A 26,181-nucleotide genomic window follows, 5' to 3' on the forward strand; every position below is an offset into this window, starting at 1 on the left:
ACATGATATAGTAAACAGTCCTGGCCTTCAAGATTACAATACGTGTTCTTTTCTGGAACACTTACTCTGTGGTAAAGTATTTCTATAGCTATGTAAAAAATATATTTAACATGTGTTGCTTTTGTAGAGAAGTTCCGTTGTGGCTACGTCTAATATGCATAGTTAAAACTGGTTTTCCCCCAGATGGTTTCTTGATGTCTTGTGGATGATTTTGACCTATATTTTCTATGGCAAATAAGTGGTAGAAGATGAGCTTCAGAACTACCACACTTAACTGCCAACCTACCACACTTAACTGCTGCACTTAACACTTTTACTGGTAGTGTGAGACCAAGATGGGTAGTTAGCTACCACTTTATATAACAAGGTGGTAGTTCCCCACACTTGTTCCAGCCATCATTTCCAAGCATCCAGACCCTGCCTGGATTCCCTGTACAGGGTCGTCAGTGCAGCAACACTCGCCCACCTGCCTTCACCCTCCACCACATGACGTTTTCTACACACACACAACAACACGACACCAAACAACATAGCCAAATCCAGACCCGATTCCTAGGTTGTTACAAAGACTTGATTAATTAGGCTGTTACAAAGACTTGATTAACCTAGGCTGTTACAAAGACTTGATTATCCTAGGCTGTTACAAAGACTTGATTATCCTAGGCTGTTACAAAGACTTGATTATCCTAGGCTGTTACAAAGACTTGATTATCCTAGGCTGTTACAAAGACTTGATTATCCTAGGCTGTTATGTTTGTTTATTCCTAGGCTGTTACAAAGACTTGATTATCCTAGGCTGTTATGTTTGTTTATTCCTAGGCTGTTACAAAGACTTGATTATCCTAGGCTGTTACAAAGACTTGATTATCCTAGGCTGTTACAAAGACTTGATTATCCTAGGCTGTTATGTTTGTTTATTCCTAGGCTGTTACAAAGACTTGATTATCCTAGGCTGTTATGTTTGTTTATTCCTAGGCTGTTACAAAGACTTGATTATCCTAGGCTGTTACAAAGACTTGATTATCCTAGGCTGTTACAAAGACTTGATTATCCTAGGCTGTTATGTTTGTTTATTCCTAGGCTGTTACAAAGACTTGATTATCCTAGGCTGTTATGTTTGTTTATTCCTAGGCTGTTACAAAGACTTGATTATCCTAGGCTGTTACAAAGACTTGATTATCCTAGGCTGTTACAAAGACTTGATTATCCTAGGCTGTTATGTTTGTTTATTCCTAGGCTGTTACGAACACTTGTTTATTACTCTATATGTTTTCTAGCGTCCATTTAGACATCCTGAAATCTAGCCATTGTCTGCCTCCTGCCCTGACCGCTCCTTTTGAGCCACTCTGTTTAATGTTCCATTCCATGCATTCCACCTGGTCACAGAGATGGGGTGGAGGGGTCGAACCAGACTCGACAAGATTCTCTGGGTTCGAATCACACACGTTTGGATGTAGATAGTTTGCACGTCCATGCCCAACAGTGGCGTGATGTAGGACTACATATGGTTCGTGGTCAAAGGTCAAATGAAGGGGTCATTCTAGATTAAAAGATTGGGTGAACACAGGGTGACTACCCTTGCTGGACCATAAGAGAATGAAACTGGTGAAAAAAAATGAGGTTTGGTTGAGTCCACATAAGGTATGGTTTGCACGGAGGAAAACGTCTGTGGGTTGTGCACATCCGGAATATCATAAAGCAAATTAAGCGAGTAAAATTTAGAGAGAAATATGAGAAAGTGTGGTCAAACCTATGAAAGGAAAATGGGAAGAAACTATATGTAGAAAGTAAGTGAAAATGGAGGAAAATGGAGTTATAATTATGATCCACATTTCCCAAATGTTGAAGAAAAATGCTGAAAGTAACACAATTGAATAAAATAAAAGTGTAAAATATGAATACATTAAATAAATTCTAGAACTGCACAAAGACGTATGCATAAAAGTCTATAAAGACATCAAAGCCATTTAAATCTCACTGCAAAGATAATATAGCCATTTAAATCTCACTGCAAAGATACTATAGCCATTTAAATCTCACTGCAAAGATACTATAGCCATTCAAATCTCACTGCAAAAACACCATAGCCTTTTAAATCTCTGCAAAGACACTGTAACCATTTAAATCTCACTGCAAAGACACTAAAGCCATTTAAATTTCACTGCAAAGACACTAAAGCCATTTAAATTTCACTTCAAAGACACTAAAGCCATTTAAATCTCACTGCAAAGACACCATAACCATTTAAATCACCACATTTCAGATATATTTGTGCGTGCAAGTCTTTCACAATATTGTGAGAGAGAGAGAGAGAGAGAGAGAGAGAGAGAGAGAGAGAGAGAGAGAGAGAGAGAGAGAGAGAGAGAGAGAATCACCACAGGCTGACAACCAGCATGAGTCATCTCTATAGAGACAATAACCATTCATGTGATCACATGATCACTTGAGGCTTAATTACTGCAAATGACAACACTTCACCAAACCTTAACAAAGTAAAATGCGGAGCTTAAATGGATCACCATCGACCCTCCTTCTGTAGAGGGGGAACGGAGTCTACATATTAAAGAGATGAATGCATTAAAGTGGGTTGGGATGGGCAGGAAATACCCAAACTGATGCCATGATGCAAGTGATAAAGCCATATTGTTTGGCGCCGAAAGATAACCTGAATTCATCCCGTGATAAGATATCTACATGAAGAATGACACGACGCTGTAGGGAGGATTTCACACTCTTTTATGATACATAGTTACAGGAGTCACATATACTACTTTATGTAACTACAGGAGTCACTTAGACTAGTCTATGTAGCTACTGGAGTCACTTAAACTACTTTATGTAGCTACAGGAGTCACTTAGACTACTTTATGTAGCTACTGGAGTCACTTAAACTACTTTATGTAGCTACCGGAGTCACTTTTACTACTTTATGTAGCTACAGAAGTCACTTGTAGCTACAGGAGTCACTTAGACTAGTCTATGTAGCTACTGGAGTCACTTAAACTACTTTATGTAGCTACAGGAGTCACTCAGACTACTTTATGTAACTACAGGAGTAACTTAAACTACTTTATTTAGCTATAGGAGTCACTTTTACTACTTTATGTAGCTACAGGAGTCACTTTTACTACTTTATGTAGCTACAGGAGTCACTTGTAGCTACAGGAGTCACTTAGACTACTTTATGTAGCTACTGGAGTCACTTAAACTACTTTTTATGTAGCTACAGGAGTCACTCAGACTAATTTATGTAGCTACTGGAGTCACTTAAACTACTTTATGTAGCTACAGGAGTCACTTAGACTACTTTATGTAGCTACTGGAGTCACTTAAACTACTTTCTGTAGCTACAGGAGTCACTTAGACTACTTTATGTAGCTACTGGAGTCACTTAAACTACTTTATGTAGCTACAGGAGTCACTCAGACTACTTTATGTAGCTACAGGAGTCACTTTTACTACTTTATGTAGCTACAGGAGTCACATATACTACTTTATGTAGCTACAGGAGTCACTCAGACTACTTTATGTAGCTACAGGAGACACATATACTACTTTATGTAACTACAGGAGTCACTTTTACTACTTTATGTAGCTACAGGAGTCACTTAGACTAGTCTATGTAGCTACTGGAGTCACTTAAACTACTTTATGTAGCTACAGGAGTCACTTGTAGCTACAGGAGTCACTTAGACTAGTCTATGTAGCTACTGGAGTCACTTAAACTACTTTATGTAGCTACAGGAGTCACTCAGACTACTTTATGTAGCTACAGGAGTAACTTAAACTACTTTATGTAGCTACAGGAGTCACTTAGACTACTTTATGTAGCTACTGGAGTCACTTAAACTACTTTATGTAGCTACAGGAGTCACTCAGACTACTTTATGTAGCTACAGGAGTAACTTAAACTACTTTATGTAGCTACCGGAGTCACTTTTACTACTTTATGTAGCTACAGGAGTCACTTGTAGCTACAGGAGTCACTTAGACTAGTCTATGTAGCTACAGGAGTCACTCAGACTACTTTATGTAGCTACAGGAGTCACTTAGACTACTTTATGTAACTACAGGAGTCACCTAAACTACTTCATGTAGCTAAAAGAGTGACATACTACTTTACGTAGCTACAGGAGCCACTTAAACTAAGTAGCTACAAGAGTGACACATACTAATTCATGTAGCTACAGGACTCACAGGGACTACCATACGTAGCAACAAGAGAAACAAAAAGATGGGGAGAATATAAAGGAATCGGTCTATCTATCCAAAAGAATATAATCCATAATTTTAATTCATGTAATTCACGCGAGGCGTGTTTACTATAATCATGTCACTCCATAACCCAGACCAGATGGTGACGTGTTTGTGAGTGACACATGTATCTTACAAGGTCAGGGTAAAAACACTCAAGCATCCTCATTAAATCGATATCTAATGAGATTTTTTGTTCAATTATCATTCCATGGCAGACGGACAGGGCCCTTGACACGGTAAGACCATAAGCCATTAAAGCTATAATTAAAATCGTGTCAAGACGCGACCACGCCCCCTTTTAGCGGACGACCGTACGTATCAGTTTTCAGGAATGTCGCCTCGGTTACTCCCCACGCCATATTTTACTCCCAATTCCACGTACTGCATTGAATGAAATAAATCGTTTACGATGGAATGGAAGTGAGGTCAAAATATGTCATTGACTATTTCGTTTTATCTGAGCGTAAAGGTATTTATTTCGTCAGTTTATGATGGGGGAGTCTGCTAGGGGGTGTAAATCGTGTGGGACGACAGGGTTTCGGCTTTGTCCCGTGGCTCGATTTGACTTCGGCTTCGGCCACAAGATCGCTCAATACCATTAAACTACCATTTCTCAACACTCTCCCAGTGATTACCGTTCCTGAACTACGTAATTAAGGTTTTAAACCTCGTTTACGTTTTGCTGAATAAGATGCATACGATAGGCATTAATACAACGGGTTCAGGGTTACAAACACGTGGTGCAGAACAGGGAAAAAGCTCGTACGCGTCACAACCAAGTACTCCAGGGAGGTAAGAGTATATAGTTGTAGTTACGTGAATGAAAATAATCTCAAGACATTACAATAGTGATAGTTTGTTAAAAAAAAATAAAAAGGAAAAAAGAAATGGCTTAGCTTTCATGTGATCTCCAACTTAAAAAGATGAAATCTTAAAGGGAATGGACAATGTGGTTAACCTTTACCCAAGTTTTTCCTCCTTGCCTCATCCCATGGCTGAGGCCAGGAGGAATATTTAGGAAGGTTATGATTAATTAAAAAGCCATTAGTTTTATCCACAGAATTAGGGTAATGAGGGAATTATAGTATTAGAGTCACCATATAGAGGACTGATGCCAAAACATATGAATGAGAGGGATTTTGTGGCTTACGTAATTACATGACTACCACATAATCATTTATTCTGTTACTTTCAGTTATTCATTTAATTAAACGATTTCGAATGTAATTACCCCATATGAAATCTGTCCACTTCTATACACTATTTGCCTGAAGATATTCTTTACTTTTCTCTAATTACTGACCATGAAGAATATATGTAGTTATGATCGTTAACAATATATGTATTTATGACCATTAACAATAAATGTAGTTACATCGTCATTTCTTGTATAATCTATCACGTTCAGTTTAACCCACTAACACGTTTGTGGCATTCATTTGTAGAGTGGGAAGCATTCGTAAGTGGCTAATTACATAATTAAAGACATAATAATTAAGGTTGATAAACTGACCTGTATTGATAGTGAAGTGAGGTGATCTTGCCAGATGGAAGGTTAATAACCAAATACAACCTCCCTGGTCATGGCCAGCAGTTGGTACCCACATAAAGACACACCATCTACAAATCAAACACTTAATTTTAGGATTAATAGAATTCAATCTTGACACGAATTAAGGCAAAGGCTATTATTATACTGGTAATGGGATGTCACAAATGAAATTACTTCAGTCATTTTCATCTAATACACCTTCACTTTTCCTTCCCCTCCTGTATGTATGTTAACCCTTCTCCATTTTTCCTATTCATAGAATTACTTTCTGAGATGTGCAAGCATTACTGCTAAGCCACCATTTACACAGTAAATGTAAATGAAGAAAAGATCTCATTTGTGATGATTTTTAAGCATTATTGTGCTTACCATATTCTAATGATTGTCACTACATACATCATTTTGAATGAAATCAGGTTTCATATTAATTCAACTAGAGTTTTATACATTTTTTTGATGAAGCCAGTAAGTCAACTGTCATTACAAAACAGAGAAATGACTGATGGAGCATTATTCATAACAAATTCTTACATAAATGACTGATTGAGCATTATTCATAACAAATTCTTACATAAATGACTGATTGAGCATTATTCATAACAAATTCTTATATACAGTAATTCTAAGTTTTGCAACACACAAGATTGGATATTCAGCTTAAACTGGATCATATTACTGCAAATTACAATTATATATTTTGTATTGGTAATGACTTCTTCACCCCAAACCTGGACTGCCTCCAGTAGCAGGGAAATGTAGACTCCTTTGGAATGAAAAGTCTTTTTGACATGACTGAACTCACAATGATCCAGCCTTGCAAAAGGTGACCTCAAACAAGCAGAGTCCCATAAAACACATTATATATGAATGTCACGTCATTACTCTGTTGTAGTGATCTCAAGGGGTGGGGACAGGGTTCTACAATGATATATAGTGATGCTCTACTGTATACACCCATCCCTCACTTTATGCGGGCATTATGTTAAGTGAAAATGAGATATGTGCAACACAAGTTCCTACTAATCGAAACTTTGTGTACTCCATCCAGGACCCACACTTTCTCCATCCGCCAATTGTCTTTGAAGTGTTAACACACAAAGCAACAAATTTTCATAACATTAACATAAAAATAGGGAGTGTTACAAGTAGGTTCCTTGCTGGATGGCAAAGTTGCATATAGTGTTCCCGCATAAGGCAAGGGATTGGGTTATGTCATAAATTTCAGATTTAGATGTATGACGTATTTGTTACCAGAATGAGTTCTAAGTCGCTGCCATGTACTTTTAAGCCTCATTGACTTTCACAGGCATCATAATGGCAATTGATGGTCTCCTAGTTGTCCTGCAACCCAACCAGCCGGTGTACTTTCCTGGTCAGATGATTAAAGGTCACATCATTGTTAAGGTGTCATCAGAAGTGTCATGTCGAGGTTAGACCAGAACTTAATTTTGCTGCAGAACTAGTTGTCCAGAACTGTCCACAGTATCCTAAATAATAACTTTTCAAAAGTCATGGCTTTCAATTCTTAGAATTGAAGAATCTTCTTTGAATTACTGTGATATCTTCATATATTTCAGAAAACCAATTCTTTCATGTTGAATTATAACCTTATTGTAACCTTATATTACATAGTTTTCTTTATATCTGCCTGGTTTAAATTTGATAGGTCTTGCCATGTTCAGTGTTTGTAGTCCACTGCACTTGAAGCAATATACCACACACTTAGTTGTAAGTATTTTTGTTAGCTTTAGACCAGAAGAGTTCTACTGTATGAGCCAGCCACAGGATCTTGCATGCTTTGGTGGAAGGGCAGAGTACAATAGAGGTTTACACCATTTACTCTTTCCTGATTTTGTCTAATAATTCTGTAATCATTAACTAAAAGTAAAATTGGTTTTTGAAGAAGTAGCAATACAGTATGAGTGTCTTTGTCTTCTCACATGGAACAGCAAAGACTGTTTAATTATCTGAGTAATATTCAACCCTGTTTACTATTAATGATCAAAGTAGTATTCAATCCCAGGCCACTTTTTAGAGAGATCCTACAGTTACTCCTTTGTGAGAATGTCCTTGATGAAACTGCACTCCTTTCTATTCACTGACAATGATCCAGCCTCGTGAGTGACTTTTATCTTGTGTAACCAAAAGCAGGCAGAGTATGGTTGCATCCACAGAGAATGCCTTATCATTCTGCCCTGGGAGTCCCGTCAGTGGGGCCCCTGAAGTGCTCAGGAAGTTGATCAGGTCCACCGAGCAGTGCTGCAGGTTATAAGGGGCAATGATGATGTATGTATATCTCTGTTGGGTGAGCACAAAGCAATTGAGGAGTAATTGTTCAGTACCTTGAATGTCGAAGGGGCATCTTAGGCACAACAGGTCTTGTGGTATGTTAAAATTGTTCAGTACCTTGAATGTCGAAGGTGCATCTTAGGCACAACAGGTCTTGTGGTCTGTTAAATTAGTTTGAAATACTGGAGAGATATGGTGTCCAGAACGAAGATGAGAATGTGCAACTTGTTGGGTCCTTGTGGTTATAATTTTTTTTTTCTTTTTATGTTTATTGGGGAATAGGACTTCTACAAGTGTAGGTTGGTGAAATCTGAAACGGGTCAGTTTTTTCTACTTAGTAATTGCACTAAATGCAAAGTGTTTAGTGCTGGTGCAAGAAAAATGCTATTTATTTACCGATATTCTTATAAATTATGGTTATGGCCCTCCTGATCCTCTGGTTTCTTAAGAGTATTAATTTATTATTTATCCGTCTAATGACCCAGTAAAGCACTGCACATGCCAGCATTGCACAACTGAATCCTATTCCAGTCCTGCCAAGCAAGGATGATATGAACTTATGGGGGCATGATTTTGTGTTTGTTGAGCATGGTTATCTTTGTAAATTGGAGCTTATTTTATGTTCAGCAAGATGCATGGAACCCATACATATTGCTCCCATTTTTGTTCCACAGTAAAAATTGCAAAACAATTTTTGTAACTGCAAGTCTTCATCTGTAAATCACTGTTCTTATATAAAATTTTCTTTAAGGGAAGTTTCATAAATCAGGCATTCATAAACTGGGAGGGGGATGAATATGAGTTGAAGCCATTGTTCAAGCCAGTCTTACACATTTATGGAAATTGATGATCTTCTCTCTCGTACTTTATTCTCTCCCATCTTACAGTAGGGAATGAACCATGTCAGCATAGCAGTTGTGAGTATACCTTGGTAAATGGGTCAGTTTTGCTTTATCATACTGACATAACATTAAAGTCAACCCCTTTTTTCTCTAGTTTTGCTTTATTTGTCTTTCATTAGGATGCGTCACAAATGCACAATAGTAACAGAGTGGCTGGCACAACCTATGTTACATCAGTTGATTTTCATCTTCATGTGAAGAATGGTCTTACTGATCATGGATTTTCAGTGACCCAGCACTGTAGCACACTTTTTCTCTCTGAAATGTAATCCATCTTTTCTAACCAGGGGTCACATCTTGGCACTAGCTTTTTCTTCCTCAAAAATATAATGAGATAAGTACTGGGAACTATGGTTTTGGTACACTATACATGACAAAAAAAAAATGGATGTGAGCAAATGAGGTCTTTCTTTGCCCATTTCTTGCACAACCTCACTAATGTAGGAAACAGCAAACAAGTATGAAAAAACTAATGGTAAGAGAATAGTCGGTGACAACAAACTCTGCCCAGTGTTGAGCACTAAACATGGATAACTTTGAAAATATTCTTACTCATGGACAAACATATTTTTTCAGGAATTACAGTAACAGCAAAAGGTGTGGGAAAGGTGCATTGGTCAGAACGACGGGGAAAGACAACACATTATTACTCATCTGAGGAAGAGTACACACGACAGACAGTGAGAGTGTGGCAAGGAAGAGGTAATTCCTATGTATACTTTTTTTGGTGATTCACTTGGTTGGGTCAAGTATTCATACAGTGAGAATGAATGCATGGAAAAGACATCTTGTATTTGAAGGTTAGTGGCAATTCAAATGGAGGAAAACAAGATTTTAGGAATGAATTTAGGTTTTTGAAAATTACCTTTGATAAAGACATAAGTGGGAAAATAGAAGTTGAAAGTAGACTAATACTAGAATAAAGAGCTGGAGGTTTCATTGAAACTTTAACATAAATGTAGAATGGACAAAGAGCCAACATGAGAAAGTGCATGTTTCTGTTGTATATAAGCGTTAAACATGAGGTTTCTAAGAAAGAAGGTATTTGTCAGCCCTATCATGTGCCTTCACATCAGTAAACACCATAAACAAATCCCTCTTTTTGTAGGTATTCCTCTTACAAAATCTTCAAAGCAAAAGCTTGCTCAACACATTCTCCACCACACCTAAAGACACATGGCTCCTCTCCATTTTGATGCTCATTACATGCCACCACCCTCTTAGTAACAAAGAGATTATCAGGTTTACTCGACAGACTAACACTGATTCAGTTGCTTTGTTTTCCATTTGTTTTTACCCTAGAAGTTACATCGCATGTCAAACTGATAAACATGCAGAATTCTTCAGTAGATTCACTAAGCTGTTAAAGGGTATAATGGATGTGTTAATCAGAGAGATGTGTAGTGAGGAGATTGTGTTGATTTTGTATAAACCCCCTGCTTTGAATGAAAGAAAGGTTTCATGTTATGAAGATAGATGGATAGACATATTAATGCTCTACCTAATATGAGCCAAACAAAAATGAAAGACTACTAATGAAAAAGTAGATGAAATTGTTTCCTTATGAAAAAGTAAGAGAAATGACATTACACAAACATTTTTGTTTTTCTGTGAACGCTTAGCTAACATTAAAATTTTTATCCTTGCTAAACTTGAATTTTAGATACAGAATTTGACATTTTCTACCAAATAGAAAGTTGAGTCTAACTGTCTTATTAGTGTCAAACTTAGCCTCTGCTAGTGTTCATCAAAATTCCCCCAGAAAAATTGTGCTCTGAATTGGGTGTCTTCCTCTTGACAGATACTGGAGACAAGATTCATTCAGGCCGACACAGATTCCCTTTCCAATTTGTTCTTCCACACAATATTCCATCATCCTTTGAAGCAACACATGGAAAAGTACGATATCAGGTGAAGGCTGTGGCAGACATACCTTGGGGTTTAGATATTACTACAAAGGCACTATTTTCAGTTAATCATCTGTATGACCTCAATTTGGATAACACTGCTAAGGTAAGTAATAGATGACAAATACGAGTTTTCTTGAATGCCTATAGTTTGTGCCATGAAATCTGACATTTAATGTTGTCAACAAATAATGTCCTTCGGGTTGCTAAAAATCTTTTTCATACCACACTGCCTTGCAATACAGGGTTATACCGAGTTTGGAGCTTCTCTGTACAGTCTACCAACAGAGCTGTGTCAATTGCATTCATGTCCCATCACCCACAACATACTTTAAACCCAACCAATGCCCAAAGAACCTGGCAGTTCTCTCTCCTACCATCCAATCCATGATCAGATTAAATAGCCATGATGATATCATTTAGCCTTGAAGCAAACCCACCATCATTTAAAAGCGCTCAGCTTTTCCCTTCCTACTCTGTACATGTGCCATGTTTTCCTAATTGAGACTCCTCATTTGTAGCACCTTCCTCAAAACATCTTTATCCATCCTAACACTCGATCTATAAATCCCAGACAGAGTTCTTTCCTTTTCTCAACAAATAATTATATTATTTTATATTTCAGTATCCCGTGCGTTCACAGAAAGAAAAGACAGTGTGCTGTTGCTGCTGTGCTGAAGGCCCTATTTCACTGTCAATAACTGCTGCACGTTCTGGTTATGTAGCTGGACAGAACATTGTTGTTAATGGTGAGGTGGTAAACAACAGCAGATCTCCCATCAAGTACACAGAAGCCAAGATTGTGCAGGTGTGTTAAATTGTAACCTTTTCATGATTTATTGCCATTCAGATTGCTGAAAGGTGACCAGATTGATTGGATCTAAAAAATGTAATGAAAGGAAAAGATGAGATGTTGTTTAGGCAAAGCTAACAAAGACAGGTTATGAAGTATTTAATGTGGAACGCTGGTGTATAACATTTGAAATTATAATAGAATTCTGGCACTTGAAATTAACTAGCTCAGTATAAAATTTCTCTCTGTATCATGTTCAATGGTTGACCAGCCAACCTTAGCAAACTGAAGTGGAATTTTTTTCATGGCAACCTCCTGTTAAGCACCATCTAGTGCTAAATCTAAAATGTGTGAATTAACAATTATAAGATTATGGAACATTCTTTTTTGACCTTCAGTGTCACTTTTAAGGTACTGAACAGTCCTTATATGAACAAAGTAGCATAACATGCATTTGTTTTCATGATTTACAGACCAAAATGGAAATTTTAGATACAATATGTACCAAGTTAAGAGTCTTTCCTTCGTATTTTTATATTATGAATATTTTTTTGAAGAATATACTGTTTCTGCATGGGATGTATTCTTTGTAAAACAAGTCATTAGTTCTGATGAATCAATAAAAATTGCCACTATGATGACCATTCTTCATGCTCTTGCTGATGACACTAACCATGGTCATCAAATGTTTCATCATCACCCAATGTTTATACCAGACACCACATAGTCATAAGGCTAAATGCATCTTTACATCAAAGGCAAGGAGTTAAATTGGGCCAGTTCAGCACATTTCTCACTTTTTGATTGCATGGTTAATTCATCTTCTTAGGAGGAGTGGGAAAGCATACGAAGTATGTAGATTTAGATGGCCAATGGATTGAAACATTGTCCTTACTTCAACTGATAACCAAGTACACTCATATCCTCATAACTCAGCACTGCATTCAACTTCCTTCAAACTTGCTTCATACTCTCTTTCTTGATGTGCATCTCGTCTTGACACATTATCTTGTATAAACTCTCACCTGCATAGAATCTCATTGGAGTGGATGTAACCTGGTGAAATTTAATTTCTGCATGTCTCCCTTTCTAGTCTTGCACATATTCCTGTCTCTTTTGATTGATATGTTAATCCACAATTTATCACAGTGAACACACTGGTATCCCTGTTACCTAATTGTGACACATTCAGGGGCTGCCCAAGGGCCACGTCCACATAAATTCAAATCCTGGTTGCAGTAGCCATTCCTTTTACCCAACTGTTCATCCTCCCCAAGGGCCTCGTCGATAAAATGGGTACTTGGCTTCCACTAAAATGTGGGTATTATTAAATTCCATGTCAAATGATAGGCATGTAAAAGAGAGACTTTTGGAAGTTCATAAGTTGAGAGGGGCAGCTGGTGTGATGTCTGATCACTACCTTCTGGAGTTGAAGTTAACGATTTGTAGAGGTCTTTAAAAAGAGAGAGAGAGAGAGAGAGAGAGAGAGAGAGAGAGAGAGAGAGAGAGAGAGAGAGAGAGAGAGAATGTTGGGGAGAAGAGAAAGGCAAGAGTAAGTGAACTTTGGAAGGAGACTTGTGTGAGGAAGTACCAGGAGAGATTGAGTGTAAAATGGAAAAAGGTGAGAGCAAATGATATAAGGGGAGTGGGTGAGGAATGGGATGTATTTGGGAAACAGTGATGGCATGAGAAAGGTGGAGTTGGGCAGATCAGATGAAGTTGTTAGTGAAAGAGAAAAGAGAGGCGTTTGGACAACACTTGCAAGGAAGGAGTCCAAATGATTGGAAGATGTATAAGAGAAAGTGGGAGAAGGCCACATTTGTTCACACTCAGTGTCTAGCTATCATGAGTAATGTACCAAAATCACAGCTCTCTATCCACATCCAGACCCCACAGACCTTTCCATGGTTTACCCCAAACACTTCACATGCCCTGGTTCAGTCCATTGACAGCATGTCAATGTAAATATACATATATTTGCGCCAGGGGTGCATGATGCCCCCATGGTTGTTTAATTTGTTTATGGATGGCGTTGTTAGGAAAGTGAATGCAAGAGCTTTGGAAAAAGGGGCAAGTATGAAGTCTGTTGTGGATGAGAGAGTTTGGGAAGTGAGTCAGTTGTTGTTCGCTGACGATACAGCACTGGTGGCTGATTCGTGTGAGAAACTGCAGAAGTTGGGGACTGAGTTTGATAAAGTGTGTGAAAGAAGAAAGCTGAGAGTAAATATGAATAAGAGCAAGGTTATTAGGTACAGTAAAGTTGAGGGACAAGTCAATTGAGAGGTAAGTTTGAACGGAGAAAAACTGGGTGAAGTGTTTTAGAAATCTGGGAGTGGATTTGGCAACGGATGGAACCATGGAAGCGGAAGTGAATCATAGGGTGGAGGAGGGGGCAAAAGTCCTGGGAGCAGTGAAAAACGTGTGGAAGTCAAGAATGTTATCTTGGAAAGCAAAAATGGGTATGTTTGAAGGAATAGTGGTTCCAGCAATGTTATATGGTTGCAAGGTGTGGGCTATACATAGAGTTGTGCAGAGGAGGGTGGATGTGCTGGAAATGAGATGTTTGAGGACAATATGTGGTGTGAGGTGGTTTGATCGAGAAGTAATGAGAGGGTAAGAGAGATGTGTGGTAATAAAAAGAGTGTGGTTGAGAGAGCAGAAGAGGATGTTTTGAAATGGTTTGGTCACATGGAGAGAATGAGTGAGGAAAGATTGACAAAGAGGATACATGTGTCAGAGGTGGAGGGAACGAGAAGTGGGAGACCAAATTGGAGGTGGAAAGATGGAGTGAAAAAGATTTTGAGCAATCAGGGCCTGAACATGTAGGAGGGTGAAAGGCATGCAAGGAAGAGTGAATTGGAACGATGTGGTATACCAGGATTGATGTGCTGTCAATGGATTGAACCAGGGCATGTGAAGTGTCTGGGGTAAACGATGGAAACTTTTGTGGGGCCTGGACGTGGAAAGGGAGCTGTGGTTTCGGTGCATTATACATGACAGCTTGAGACCAAGTGTGAACGAATGTGGGCTTTGTTGTTTTTTTCCTAGCACTACCTCGCACACATGTGGGGGTAGGGGGCTGTCATTTCATGAGTGGTGGGGTGGCAATGGGAATGAATAAGGGCAGACAGGATGAATTATGTACATGTGTATATATGTATATGTCTGAGTGTGTATATATATGTATATGTTAAGATGTATAAGTATGTATATGTGCGTGTGGACGTGTGTATATACATGTGTATGTGGGTGGGTTGGGCTATTCTTTCGTCTGTCTCCTTGCGCTACCTCGCGAACGTGGGAGAGCGCTAACGCGGGAGACAGCGACAAAGTATAATAATAATACAATAAATATATAGATTGCAGTAATAAGATGGCATTCACTTGCCCATGCCATCTTGGCAAACATAAAAGAAATCTGTCTCGGACACCTCACGTTACAGATATAACTAAGTCTACCTTCATGAAAATGGGAACCCTGGTTAGATGCAATAAATTCTCTTCTTTTGAACTGTTGTTCTCATCACACAAAGGATTGCTTCATCCTTGTATGAGTACTGATAATCACATAGAGAAGGCTTTAGATCTATGTACTCACTTGACAGAGTAGAGTCTAAAGCAGTTTCAATCATCATCTCTACTAAAATAACCGCACAACCTAATCCATTTGCCTTATGCTGCAATGTTGTTTCACTCTCCCTTTCTTTATAGTTAATACTCTAGCTTTTGCTCCCAAGAGGTGGCTGATAGTGCATTCCTACCATTAGTTAGACCACATGATACTCGGCAAACTATTGCACCATATAATTTTAGTGTGACCACTGGCAACTCAAGGGTGGACCATTTTGATACTGAAGCTTTGGAACTCTTTCTCCTATCATGTTTTAACAATGAAACACTATCATTACAGCAAATTCAGTACATTACTCCAAGGAAGACCAAGGAAGAAATCCGTACTGTACAGCGAGTCTACCGTCCACAGATTCATGCTGGTGGAACGGATGTGTGGTCCTCTGTTCCATTACCAGTACCAGCTGTTCCTGCTAGCCATTTACAACACTGCAATATCATCATAATAGAATATTTTCTTATGGTATGGTGTTCATTCTTTCATAAATACAAAGCTCCAAAAATGACTTTCAACTTCTTGGCACATAGTTTCTCCATTTTGATTACTACGATTTTGATGTAACACTATGGAAATGATTATATTATAATCCTCAGTACATTATATTCATTGTCTTTTTCTGAATGACACATGATAAAAGAGAATGTTGTAGGGTCATGAGTATAGATATTAATTCGAAATGTTTCACAAAGGCCTCTTGATTTTTTTTCGCGTAAGTATTACAAATATTCTTGACCTTATAAAGCACAGCAAATTAGAAAGGGGTCTGATTGGAGAATTACTTCAATTACTTCTTTCTTGCTGAGCTGTAAACAGTTCTGAAGTGATACTGGGTACATGAGAAGATGGAACTGTTAAGAAATAAATCAAGTGCTACATACCAGTAACAAATATCCATGTACACATACACACACACATACATAAATGCCCATACACACACACATACATAAACGCCCATACACACACACATACATACATATACATTTTAACTTGTACATAAATAAATATATATATATATATATATATATATATATATATATATATATATTTTTTTTTTTATACTTTGTCGCTGTCTCCTGCGTTTGCGAGGTAGCGCAAGGAAACAGACGAAAGAAATGGCCCAACCCCGCCCCATACACATGTATATACATACGTCCACACACGCAAATATACATACCTACACAGCTTTCCATGGTTTACCCCAGACGCTTCACATGCCTTGATTCAATCCACTGACAGCACGTCAACCCCGGTATACCACATCGCTCCAATTCACTCTATTCCTTGCCCTCCTTTCACCCTCCTGCATGTTCAGGCCCCGATCACACAAAATCTTTTTCACTCCATCTTTCCACCTCCAATCTGGTCTCCCTCTTCTCCTCGTTCCCTCCACCTCCGACACATATATCCTCTTGGTCAATCTTTCCTCACTCATTCTCTCCATGTGCCCAAACCACTTCAAAACACCCTCTTCTGCTCTCTCAACCACGCTCTTTTTATTTCCACACATCTCTCTTACCCTTACGTTACTCACTCGATCAAACCACCTCACACCACACATTGTCCTCAAACATCTCATTTCCAGCACATCCATCCTCATGCGCACAACTCTATCCATAGCCCACGCCTCGCAACCATACAACATTGTTGGAACCACTATTCCTTCAAACATACCCATTTTTGCTTTCCGAGATAATGTTCTCGACTTCCACACATTCTTCAAGGCCCCCAGAATTTTCGCCCCCTCCCCCACCCTATGATCCACTTCCGCTTCCATGGTTCCATCCGCTGCCAGATCCACTCCCAGATATCTAAAACACTTCACTTCCTCCAGTTTTTCTCCATTCAAACTCACCTCCCAATTGACTTGACCCTCAACCCTACTGTACCTAATAACCTTGCTCTTATTCACATTTACTCTTAACTTTCTTCTTCCACACACTTTACCAAACTCAGTCACCAGCTTCTGCAGTTTCTCACATGAATCAGCCACCAGCGCTGTATCATCAGCGAACAACAACTGACTCACTTCCCAAGCTCTCTCATCCCCAACAGACTTCATACTTGCCCCTCTTTCCAAAACTCTTGCATTTACCTCCCTAACAACCCCATCCATAAACAAATTAAACAACCATGGAGACATCACACACCCCTGCCGCAAACCTACATTCACTGAGAACCAATCACTTTCCTCTCTTCCTACACGTACACACATATATATATATATATATATATATATATATATATATATATATATATATATCACACACCCCTGCCGCAAACCTACATTCACTGAGAACCAATCACTTTCCTCTCTTCCTACACGTACACATGCCTTACATCCTCGATGGTTGTTTAATTTGTTTATGGATGGGGTTGTTAGGGAGGTAAATGCAAGAGTCCTGGAAAGAGGGGCAAGTATGAAGTCTGTTGGGGATGAGAGAGCTTGGGAAGTGAGTCAGTTGTTGTTCGCTGATGATACAGCGCTGGTGGCTGATTCATGTGAGAAACTGCAGAAGCTGGTGACTGAGTTTGGTAAAGTGTGTGGAAGAAGAAAGTTAAGAGTAAATGTGAATAAGAGCAAGGTTATTAGGTACAGTAGGGGTGAGGGTCAAGTCAATTGGGAGGTGAGTTTGAATGGAGAAAAACTGGAGGAAGTGAAGTGTTTTAGATATCTGGGAGTGGATCTGTCAGCGGATGGAACCATGGAAGCGGAAGTGGATCATAGGGTGGGGGAGGGGGCGAAAATTTTGGGAGCCTTGAAAAATGTGTGGAAGTCGAGAACATTATCTCGGAAAGCAAAAATGGGTATGTTTGAAGGAATAGTGGTTCCAACAATGTTGTATGGTTGCGAGGCGTGGGCTATGGATAGAGATGTGCGCAGGAGGATGGATGTGCTGGAAATGAGATGTTTGAGGACAATGTGTGGTGTGAGGTGGTTTGAGCGAGTGAGTAACGTAAGGGTAAGAGAGATGTGTGGAAATAAAAAGAGCGTGGTTGAGAGAGCAGAAGAGGGTGTTTTGAAATGGTTTGGGCACATGGAGAGAATGAGTGAGGAAAGATTGACCAAGAGGATATATGTGTCGGAGGTGGAGGGAACGAGGAGAAGAGGGAGACCAAGTTGGAGGTGGAAAGATGGAGTGAAAAAGATTTTGTGTGATCGGGGCCTGAACATGCAGGAGGGTGAAAGGAGGGCAAGGAATAGAGTGAATTGGAGCGATGTGGTATACAGGGGTTGACGTGCTGTCAGTGGATTGAATCAAGGCATGTGAAGCGTCTGGGGTAAACCATGGAAAGCTGTGTAGGTATGTATATTTGCGTGTGTGGACGTATGTACATGTGTATGGGGGGGGGGGGGTTGGGCCATTTCTTTCGTCTGTTTCCTTGCGCTACCTCGCAAACGCGGGAGACAGCGACAAAGTATAAAAAAAAAAAAAAAAAAAAAAAAAAAAAAATATATATATATATATATATATATATATATCTTTTTCTTTTTTTCAAACTATTCGCCATTTCCCGCATTAGCGAGGTAGCGTTAAGAACAGAGGACTGGGCCTTTGAGGGAATACCCTCACCTGGCCCAATTCTCTGTTCCTTCTTTTGGAAAAAAAAAAACGAGAGGGGAGGATTTCCAGCCCCCCGCTCCCTCCCATTTTAGTCGCCTTCTACGACACGCAGGGAATACGTGGGAAGTACTCTTAATCCCCTATCCCCAGGGATAATATATATATATATATATATATATATATATATATATATATATATATATATATATATATATATATACATACACACACAGACATACACATATATACACACGTACATATTCATACTTGCTGCCTTCATCTATTCCCGTGTCCACCCCACCACACATGAAATATCATCCCCCCACCTTCCAGTGAGGTAGCACCAGGAAAAGACAAAAAAAGGCCTAAGTCATTCACACTTAGTCTCTAGCTGTCAGTAATGCACTGAAACCATAGCTCCCTATCCACATCCAAGCCCCACAGACCTTGTATTTCATGAGTGGAGGGTACGATATGAACCATACTTGTACCACAGCTACTGCATGCAAAATCCTACACAAGATTAAATTTTTGAGTCAGGGTTTAAGGTTACAAGTTGTATATAATGATTTATAATCGAATGCTTTCATGAATGGGTGATCAAACACCAGACCAAGTTTGTACCACAGATACAACAGTTTTACACCTGGTGAAGTTTTAAAGGACAAGGTCAAGATCTTTAACTACTAAACGCTCATGTTTATGATATCTCATGACTGTATTATTCACCAAGGACCAAACTTACATCTCTGATATTTAAGAAAAGAAAGTTCTAAACCCTGTTAATTGCCTGAAGTTGAAGAGTCAAATGTCAATATCACAATGTGACATTCATTTTAGATATAAAAAACATATGTAGATGGCATAATTGTTTTACAAACATGTTTTCTTGTTTATATTGAAGTAGGAATGAAGATGTAACAACATCTCATGTAGATGTTCATAGGTACTGAGCATAACAAATATGCTCTTTGTAAATTTTGATCGCTGAGAAAGAAATTGTATTTTACAGTTTATCGCCAAACTTGGAGCATGCAAAAGTGCAAAACTCAAAGCTCCCATTGTGATTGGTTCTGTTCCACTACAAAATACTTACTCAATGCCAGTTCAGCTTGAGGCATTACCAGAAATTGGAGGAACTTCATTAGCAACAAGTGCCTTACAACAACCTAGCCTTTCACCTTACCAACCCACAGCTCCCACAATAACCGATCCATATTCTGCTACGACTTTGCCAAACCATGGAGAACTTGAGGAAGACTACGGATTTAATGATGCTCCACCACCTTATACTGGCACCTTCATGCCTGATGGCTACAGAGATATACGTGAGTGTTATCAATTTATGTTGCATGAGTCTGCAAAAGGAGAAAGGCTTAACTGACGGATGCTTCGTTACTAAACGTGAATTGAGTATGAAATAATTATACTAATCGTAGATGTCTTACTTAGTATTTGTTATTCACTATCATTCCTATACAGTAAAAGGTCAAGTGCCCAGGAATACACACATTAGGAGTAGAGGATGCTGTTGTTAATGGTAATATTATTATCATTTATCCCTGAGGATAGGGAAGAAAAAAATACTACCCATTTATTTCTTGCATGTCATAGAAGGTGACTAATAAGGGCAGGGGACTGGAAATCTTCCCCTTCTGTGATACTTTCCAAAAGAAGTAAGAGAGGAAAAATCCAAATGAGAAACTTTTATCCTCTAAGGTTCAGTCACTTGTTCTGGATGCTACCTCACTCATGTTGGAAACAGCGAACATGAATGAAAAAACATTATCATTATCATTTTCAAAGTATCAAAGTCACCAGATATAAAGGACTCTGGTAATTGCTATGCCTTCTTTCCACCCTGTCACCATTTTCTCCTAATATTAAACCTTTTCCACTTGTGTTAACATCACTTATTTGTATGATTTTCTTTTATTCCAAAAAATATTAACAGTTTCACTTGTGAAATTATTTACATCATTATCTTGATGGCATTAAAGAAACTGATAAGCTGTATGTATATTTCAGCTCCACCATCATATGATTCATGCGTCTTCTCGAGCGGACATGACAGAGCCCTGGGAGGACAAAGAGCTGGTAGTGGTGAAGACAGTGATGATGGGGGTTTTGCTCCACAATATGTCACATACAGAATGGGAAACTGAGCATAGGAACAATGAATGATAACCCTTGCTGAAAGCCTTATACAGAAATGCATTACGGTCAACACCTGTAATGTACAGAGCATAATTTGTGTTCTGTGCAGTATAATCTTTAAAACTTTTCTATATCAGTTCTACTGAAAATAGGATCTTGTACATCATAATTTTCTGTCTTAGTGCTACTAGAACTTTGTAACAATTATATTGCATGACTGTGCAGATGTGTATGTGAACGATGTTGCAGAGGTCATATGTACCTGATCCACACTATTGAAGTGGAAATGGAATAATGATAAACAGTCAACTGCCTTGAGTTCCCAACCTTTGTAAATCTGTTTACATACAAAAGGTATAACCATTGTTTTGACCTGAAAGTTACATAAAGAGCCCAACTAATCAGGTTAGCTGGGTAAAACTCTATGATGTGTAAATCAAATATAATTTCAGGTACTACTTAACATAAAGTACAAATATGTAAAATCCATGCTCCTGCTGCTTTTTATGTAATATCCATGCTCTTGCTACTTTTAAGTATTCAAGCCCAACTACTAACAGAAACTGTGTAGTACGGAGAAAAAAAGCCATCCCATTACTAATTTCTTCTTTAAGCCACATTTACTGTACTCGAATATATTTTGTAGCTTCTAATCTGAACAAATGTCTTGAGTGGCTTAGTATAGACAGGCAATCATAAGAATTAGCCTGGGTGAGTAGATATTTTTTGATGTAATATAGAAAAATTGATGCAAAGCTGTGATACCATAGTAAATTTTGTAATTAATTTGAATTTTGATACTTAAGCATGAAATCTCAATGAGTATTTGAATACGACTGTTAAAAGGACTTTATCCAAGCACACTGTGTCTTATTTTCAATTACTGGTAAGGATGGAGAAATGAAGATGGTACCTTTGCCTGATGATATGTTACATTCAAAGTAGGACATGTATTGCAAGGAAGATATCATTGACATATTGATGAAAAAAAGGTTGATTCTAACATTCTATAATGGTGACTTAGACTTGTTCTGAGATGTGCAATAGAGATATATAATCTAAAACTGTAACAAATATGATTGCATAACTGGTATTGTATATCTTTGTTTATACTTTTATATGATTGTGTGATACAGAAAGTAGCTAAAACTGACCGTGAAAATATCAAATTAGTTTATAGGATTTTTTTAAATATGGGTGTATAACTTTTAGTTTAGCGACCTTCCTATACGCATATTAGACCTCCAATATTTGAGCGAGCTGAGAACGATCATTTTTGTATAACAAATTAAAGGTCCTTTGCTATCATTTAGTGATACAAGAATATGGAACCAGTTTTTTTTTTTTTTTTCTAGTGGGGAATTATATGGATTTTGTGATCATTAAAGCAGATATGTGGCCCATACCACTCAGTTGTAGTGGTATGGCTTAAGGAGTGTTACAGAATGGTAGGACCAGATATTTGCTTTTAGGGATCTACTCTAGAAATACTTTGAGAAAGAGATAGGAGAAATATAAGAGCCTTGAGAGAGCATATATGTTGACAGAAATGCATTGCAGAATGTGCTACAAATATGTGGAGTAAATGAAGTTTATAATGTAGTGAGCATTTATTAATGTGAGAGTAAGATGTGTGTGATTAGGAAGGGAGATGTAGGTGTGAGAGTAAGACGTGCATGATTAGGAAGGGAGATGTAGGTGCTTGTAGATTAAGTTGGGTCTTCCTTAAATATTGTAATGTCCCTGTGGGTGTTTACTTCGTTTATGGATAGGGCGGTTAGGAAGGTAAGTGCAAGGGTCTTAGACGGATGGATGAGAAGGTTAGTGTTGTCTATGAAATAAGCCAGCACTTCAGTGGTTGTTAAGTGCACTCCTCTGACCCAGATAGACTAATTTTGTTTCTACCACACCCACATGTGGAGTGCTGGCATTTCCACAAGCATACAATCTCTCTTTCTTACATATAACACTTGACAACAATTATCTCCAACAGCTCATTCTTTGTAACACCAGGTTTTCCTAAGGTGAGTACTATGCACCAACCCTGCCTTTTGGCAAAATGGTAGGACCAAAAGACAGAAGCAAGAGGTAGGAACATTTAGGCAGGCGCATTAAGTAGAAACATGAGGCAGAAGTAGAAAAGGTAGAGTGCAGGAAAATAAGTAGGAGCCACTGGAAACACTGTTAAGAGTTGCTCTCTGCCAGTGGCCTGTTAAGGGTAAGGCACTAAAAGGCTAAGAAGCAGCACTTGAATAGAGCAGTGATGAAGCCTCTTTTGCCGTGGCCATCCCATTGAAGGAGTTCCCAAAGGGAACAGGCATCAGATACATAGGCGTAGATAGAAAGTGGAGTACTTTAGGTACTTACAGTTGGATGTGGCATTGGATGAAACCGATGGGGCACAAGCAAGTTGTAGGGTGGAAGATGGGGCTATGGCCCTAGGTGCATTAAGGAGCATGTAGGAGTTCACTATCTGTTTGGAAAAAAGATGGATATGTTTGAAAGTACTGAAGTCTTGACACTGATGTATGGATGAAGGTCTTGGGCCTTCAGAGCTGAATAAAGGAAGAGGTTGGATATGTTGGAAGTGAAACACTTGAGGAGGATATGTGACATTATGTAGGTTGATCATGTAAGAAATGGCAGTGCAAGAGAGAGCTGAGGCTTACATGGAGCAATCTAACTGAGAAGGCCTAGTGTGTCCTCAAATTATTCAGATACATAGAAAGGATAAACCAGAAAATATTGTTTAAGAGGATAAATGTGTCAGGAGGGGAGGGAATAAGGGAAATAGGTGGACTCGGGAGGAAATGGAGTGATTGAGGCCTTGGCAGTATACTTAGTCCCCACTTGATGTTGGGGAAAGTGTTCTAGGAAAATTTAAGAGGAATTAACAATAATGATTCACATTTTACTATAGGAGTGAATAGGATAAGGGAGGCCACATTCCTACGGTAGACTTCTTAACTAAATATTCACACAAAAATATGACTTGAATGCCAAGAGACATAATACACTACAGGTACACAGCACAAAAACATTATTTATACCACTGAAGAACAGGTCTCGGAATGATCACTTGTTAACCTTAAGTTTTGGTATGCTTTCATATTTTTTGTCCTTATGAGACATTATGTAACAGTGAGAGTGTGAAGATTGTTTTAGTGCTTGTGTACATCATTCTCTCTCTCTCTCTCTCTCTCTCTCTCTCTCTATATATATATATATATATATAAAAGCAGTGAAAAAAGAAACAGCTTATAATAATGCTTTTAAGGAAAAAAGCATTTGTACCAAGTTTAGGCATATTGCACCGATTCTGATTTTTTATCCTGACATTCGACATTCATTCCATGTTTTCTGTAACTTTACTTCTGGTATGAATGATCCTTTTGGCACCTTAAGGTGTCATGTTGGAGACACGCTACCTTATTATATCTACACTCTCAGGAATTGTTCTGATATAGTGGGCAACCAAAGAACACCAGTAATATCAACAACACACTGGCTAGCATCAAAACTGTTCATATTTACTAACTTTTCCTGTATCCCTTCTGTTATCTCAAGCAATGCACAAGATTCATTTTGGTGCTTTCCACTTGTGGCTTCTGAGGGTTTTAGGAGGTTATGCTGAATCTCTCGATTTTTTCTTGAACAAGGGATAAACAAATCTTGGGATGGGAAGCCTTTCACTGCAGGTGTTAGGTGTATATAGGCCTGAACATTCGAGAGGGTGTGTGACATGGACAAAATTAATTGGATGGATGTGGTACATGAGAGGGTTACGTGCAGTCAACAGGCTGAACCATGGGACATGAAAACAGCTAAGGCAAACCATTTATCAAACTTGTAAGTGTACCATTTGTAATTTTACCCTTAAACTGAAACTGTTAGTAGTGATTGTATTAATTTATTGTTAGGTGCCTATAACAATTTTGTTGGTGATTATGTTGTCCTGATTTTGCAGATCTTTCCCAATTTTTTCAAGACTGTTTTAGGGTTGAGTTATACCTTGAATTTATTTGGCATGTCACGTGAGTGGTCGCCATTTTAGGAATGAAGTTTCTTTGATAATAACTCTTAGGAAAAATGAAAGAATGTTTTCCCAATCTTATGTCTATTTTTCAAGACCTCTTCTGAGGAAATGACAAGAACAGTATAAACACTTACTTAAATAAAAATAATTGAGGAACAAGACTCCTTCCATGACCCATCAATACTTAAGGAACAATGTTCTTAAATTTACCCGAGGAATGTTGCCTCTAACCTGATCTCATCTTTGGAAATTACCTATTATTACTATGAGGTTTAACACAACTTTTTATCAAAATTACTAAGAATGCAGACTCTTATTCCATGTGAAAATAGTATTTAAGAGAAAATGCTGAAGCAAAATATAAATTCTTAAAACAACTGGCCTGAGTTAAATCCCCAATAAAGGAAATGTAAAGCAAAGGAAAAATGTGAAAAGTGGAGGAATGAATACTGCACATTCAGCTCTTCAATCATTTTAAAAATTCTATACATTGAAAAAAGTTTGCAATTAAACTAATCATGCTTATCTACATTCTTAAAGCTTTCAATATATTGCACCAGTTAACCTAAAATATACTTCTAGAAGGAATAATCAACTTAAGTACAAATTGCTTTCACAAACCTATTCTGTGATGTTAAAAGCATGGTAAAAAAGTGTCATTAATGAGCTTTACTAATGTAAAGTGTACTTACATGAAATACATTTTTCACTTATTTTGTTCTTAATAGAATAAAAATCCACAGTGCATATAAAACAGTATATGCACACAAACTCTTTCAATGAGGATTACTATCATACCCTTGTCTACTGTAACTACATACCTTTTTTTTCATACATATTCACCATTTCCTGTGTTAGTAGGTAACAGCAAGACAAGACAAAGAAATAGCCTCATTCACTCACATCCACACACTAGCCATCATGTATAATGCAACAAAACCAGAGTCCACCTATCAACAACCTGGCCTCACAGACCTTTCCATGGTTTACCCTGCCCTTAACCACTTTATAAACCCTGGTTCAGCCCAAACGACAGTACAAATTGCTGATTATACATTTAAATATTTAAATCAACTTTTTTTTCGAAAATGACA

General features: G+C 38.2%; 2 protein-coding genes across 6 annotated transcripts in view; one reads left to right on the forward strand and one right to left on the reverse strand.

Annotated features, from left to right (window-relative positions):
* Positions 1–26,181, reverse strand: part of LOC139762839 (protein lifeguard 1-like) — a 37,755-nt gene that overhangs the window by 6,850 nt on the left and 4,724 nt on the right. For 2 of the 4 annotated variants that reach the window (XM_071688014.1, XM_071688016.1), the window contains exons 5-6: positions 23,419–23,524; positions 5,771–5,877 (exon numbers count right to left, since the gene is read on the reverse strand). The gene's annotated coding sequence lies outside the window, so the exon portion shown is untranslated. Of the gene's footprint in view, positions 1–2,483; positions 2,551–5,770; positions 5,878–23,418; positions 23,525–26,181 lie in introns of those variants that run through there. The other 2 variants (XM_071688015.1, XM_071688020.1) reach the window with 2 other exon arrangements.
* Positions 46–25,246, forward strand: LOC139762838 (arrestin domain-containing protein 3-like). 2 transcript variants are annotated; one of them, XM_071688011.1, is made up of 8 exons: positions 46–71; positions 7,116–7,238; positions 9,577–9,702; positions 10,802–11,013; positions 11,533–11,715; positions 15,611–15,793; positions 19,907–20,222; positions 20,923–25,246. In XM_071688011.1, the coding sequence occupies exons 2-8, from the start codon at positions 7,124–7,126 to the stop codon at positions 21,057–21,059; spliced, it is 1,272 nt and encodes a 423-aa protein (XP_071544112.1). In that variant the 5' UTR covers positions 46–71; positions 7,116–7,123; the 3' UTR covers positions 21,060–25,246. The 2 variants fall into 2 exon arrangements, with proteins under 2 accessions (XP_071544112.1, XP_071544114.1); XM_071688013.1 differs by lacking the exon at positions 46–71 and adding an exon at positions 4,896–5,049.

This window comes from Panulirus ornatus, chromosome 45 (genome assembly GCF_036320965.1).
Source record: "Panulirus ornatus isolate Po-2019 chromosome 45, ASM3632096v1, whole genome shotgun sequence".
Taxonomy (NCBI): domain Eukaryota; kingdom Metazoa; phylum Arthropoda; class Malacostraca; order Decapoda; family Palinuridae; genus Panulirus; species Panulirus ornatus.